We start from the raw sequence: 3,457 nt of genomic DNA on the forward strand, positions 1-3,457 counted from the left end.
TGTATGTAGACATGTTTCTCACGGATATTTTTGGATAAACATATGAAAGAGGAATTTTAAGGAAAAAAATTGAAGAGTCAAAAATGGATATCCATACTATACAAACGTGATTTACAACAGGAGGTGGAAAAAAAAGAAAATGGATTTACAAAAGAGGGAAGACCTGCATAGACTGACGCTCATATCCCATGAGCTAAGGAGGGAGAGCCTCTCATTCTGTGTGCAGACAAGAGGAAAAATCACTATTGCGCTGGATTCAACATTCCTTTGAGATTAGCTCTGTTGGTTATTTTGAAAAATGGTTATTTACACCCAAGACCTAGTATACCAACTGAATTTGCTTTGATAAGGAATGAGGGTCCTGTGACTTCAACATCTAAAATACCCTCTACTCCCCAGTCACCTCCATCTTCTTGTATTTTATTAAAAAATGTATCCCTACATGATATAATATTACCTACTCTGCTGATGATCTGTCTCCCAAACTACAAAACGAACAACTCAAAAGAAACATCTCTCTGTTTTATTGCTATGTTCCCAAGAAGGATATAGGAATTTTCCAGAATAGGAATTAAGGAAATAGAATCAAAGAGGTTCACCTCAATATTTTTTAAAGTAAAACTCTTCTTCTGTCCCTCCAGCTTGCACTATAAGGCTCTTATCAAGCCCATGGATTTGGGAAGGAAGGACCACATCAAGAACAATAAGGGTAACATGTTTTCCCTGCAGAGTGGCTAATGGTGACCAAATAGAGGGAACAACAACCTGCTGGGTTCTCATGATTTGGGATACGGAATTGGAGCATGTGAGATAATAAACCTTCTTGTATATAACTATTAATAGACCCGAGTCAATGGAAAGACTCAACCAAACCAGCAGTGTTTCTGAGTTCATCCTCCTGGGACTCTCCTCACGGCCTGAGGACCAGAAGCCACTCTTCAGCCTCTTCCTCATCATGTACCTGGTCACCATTACAGGGAACCTGCTCATCATCCTGGCCATCCGCTCTGACCCCCAACTGCACACCCCCATGTATTTCTTCTTGAGTGTCCTGTCTTTCACTGACATTTGCTTCACAACAACCATTGTCCCCAGGATGCTGGTGAACTTCCTGTCACATAAGACCATCTCCTATGCTGGGTGCCTTACTCAGATGTATTTCATATATGCCTTGGGCAACACTGACAGCTGCCTTCTGGCAGTCATGGCCTATGACCGCTATGTGGCCATCTGTGACCCCTTCCACTATGTCACCACCATGAGCCACCGCCGCTGTGTCCTGATGGTGGCCTTCTCCTGCTCATTGCCTCATTTCCACTCACTCCTACACACACTTCTGCTGAATGAGCTCACCTTCTGTGACTCTAATATTATCCATAACTTTCTCTGCGACCTCAGCCCTCTGATAAAATTGTCCTGCTCCCCCACATTTGTCAACGAAATTGTGATATTGATAGAGGGATCTTTTATTTTAGTGACCCCTTTCCTATGCATTACTTTCTCTTATATACAAATCCTCATTGCAGTTCTTAAAATTCCCTCAGCTGCAGGAAAACGCAAAGCCTTCTCCACATGTGGGTCTCACCTCACTGTGGTAACACTCTTTTATGGAAGCATCTTCTATGTCTATTTACAGCCTGTGTCCACCTACACTGTCAAGGACCACATGGCAACAATTGTCTACACAGTTCTGTCCTCCATGCTCAATCCTTTTATCTACAGCCTAAGAAACAAAGACCTGAAACAGGGTCTGAGGAAGCTGGTGGGCAGGAGGAAACCCCAGGCAGCACCCTCTTGATGTATACACAAAGGAATCGTCCCCATTTGAATCTGGTTTCTACTGGCTCTTGGTGATCAAGCAAGCTCTTGGAGATTAGCACTTTTAACCCATGTAGGGCAAGGTATCGTGGGCATTTACATACTTTGCTGATGGCCTATTAATTGTAATTAAATCATGATCCTTCCCCCAACTATTTCTCCTCTTTTCTACAAAGAGTCATCACCTTGCCTCTTTCAAATGCTGCTTTAACCTAATCCTTTTCCCACACTGGGCAGGTGGCTCAAACAATAGAGAATCTGCCTGCAATGCAAGAGACTCGGGTTCAATCCCTAAGTCGGGAAGATCCCCTGGAGAAGGAAATGACAACCCACTCCAGCATTCTTGCCTGGAGAATTCCATGAACAGAAGAGCCTGGCGGGCTACTGTGCATGGGGTCACAAAGAATCGGACACAGCGATTAACTTTCATTTTTCCCACATAGATTTCCGGAACTAGTTTCTCTCTTTTATTAAGAATTATCTCCAAAATCCTTCAAATTCAGTATACTGCTAAAACAAATAAGTTCTTAATTTGTAGCTGTTGACTGTCTTTGAAAATGTTTAAAAGAAGGAGAATGAAAGGAGAGGAGGGAAAGGAGAAGAGGATGGAGGGATGCATTTCAGCTAATTTTCTCATTTGAGGACTTTTTTTTAAAATAAAATTTATTTTTATTATTTTTTTAATTTTTATTTTTACTTTATTTTACAATACTGTATTGGTTTTGCCCTACATTGACATGAATCCTCCATGGGTGTACATGCGTTCCCAAACATGAACCCCCCTCCCACCTCCCTCCCCATAACATCTCTCTGGGTCATCCCCGTGCACCAGCCCCAAGCATGAGGACTTTTATAACCCCTTATTTTTCTCCTTCAAAACTTCTTCTTTTTTAAATACTAAGTTTTCAAGTTTAGAATTCTCATCTTTCTATCCTTCCTTCATTACATTGCTGTAGCTTAGTTTCCATTTCTTTTTTTTTAACAGACAATTGAAAATGTTAATAGCCTGAAAGAACAAGAATCAAGGGTGGTGACTTTAAAATACCCATTCCATAGTGGGATGTTGAAATCTTTCTTGTCTCTATCTATCCCTAAAGCTGTATGTTTAAAATATGGTTTAAGACTGTATTCTAGAGACTTCAGCACTCAAATGTCTAACTGAAGGAATATTATCATAAGTGTATACTGAGTACTGAGATTTTATTTAGTCAGTCTCAGTTTATAACAGATAAAAATTGGCAAAAACCTAAAACTCTACTAATAGGAAATAAGAAAATTGTGTTTTGTAATGTAAAATGTAACAGTTTTCAAAAGGCTGCAAAAAGGAAACATCTCTATTATGTTCTTGAAATGTCATTAAGTAGAAAAAATTAAGTATAACAAAGTATAAAAGGATGAATCCACTATAGTTTTTAAAATTATATGATATATATTTGTATAGTCACTGAAATAAAAATGGAAATGTGAAAGAAGGCAAGGACTGAGCAGGAGAGAAATTCCACTTCTTGGTTCATATTTTTAATGTCTGAACTTCTTCAAATACATATTTATAGCACATGGGATTTAAAAGTATTAATAAATTACATGACCTAGGCAATGATGAAAGACTTTCTTTGTAAGATACCAGCTGGAAAAAAAC

At 39.2% G+C, this 3,457-nt stretch overlaps 1 protein-coding gene across 1 annotated transcript; it reads left to right on the plus strand.

Moving 5' to 3' along the window:
• Positions 1-841: 841 nt before the first annotated feature.
• On the plus strand, positions 842-1,798 carry LOC101120821 (olfactory receptor 1L8-like). The gene has a single exon (XM_004007196.5). It carries the CDS (start codon positions 854-856, stop codon positions 1,796-1,798), a length of 945 nt encoding a protein of 314 aa, XP_004007245.2. The 5' UTR covers positions 842-853.
• The last annotated feature ends 1,659 nt before the right edge of the window (positions 1,799-3,457 follow it).

Source organism: Ovis aries, chromosome 3 (genome assembly GCF_016772045.2).
Source record: "Ovis aries strain OAR_USU_Benz2616 breed Rambouillet chromosome 3, ARS-UI_Ramb_v3.0, whole genome shotgun sequence".
NCBI classification, from domain to species: domain Eukaryota; kingdom Metazoa; phylum Chordata; class Mammalia; order Artiodactyla; family Bovidae; genus Ovis; species Ovis aries.

Coding starts and splice junctions, on each gene's coding strand:
- LOC101120821 (XM_004007196.5), top strand. CDS start 854: ATGGAAAGACTCAACCAAACCAGCAGTGTTTCTGAGTTCATCCTCCTG.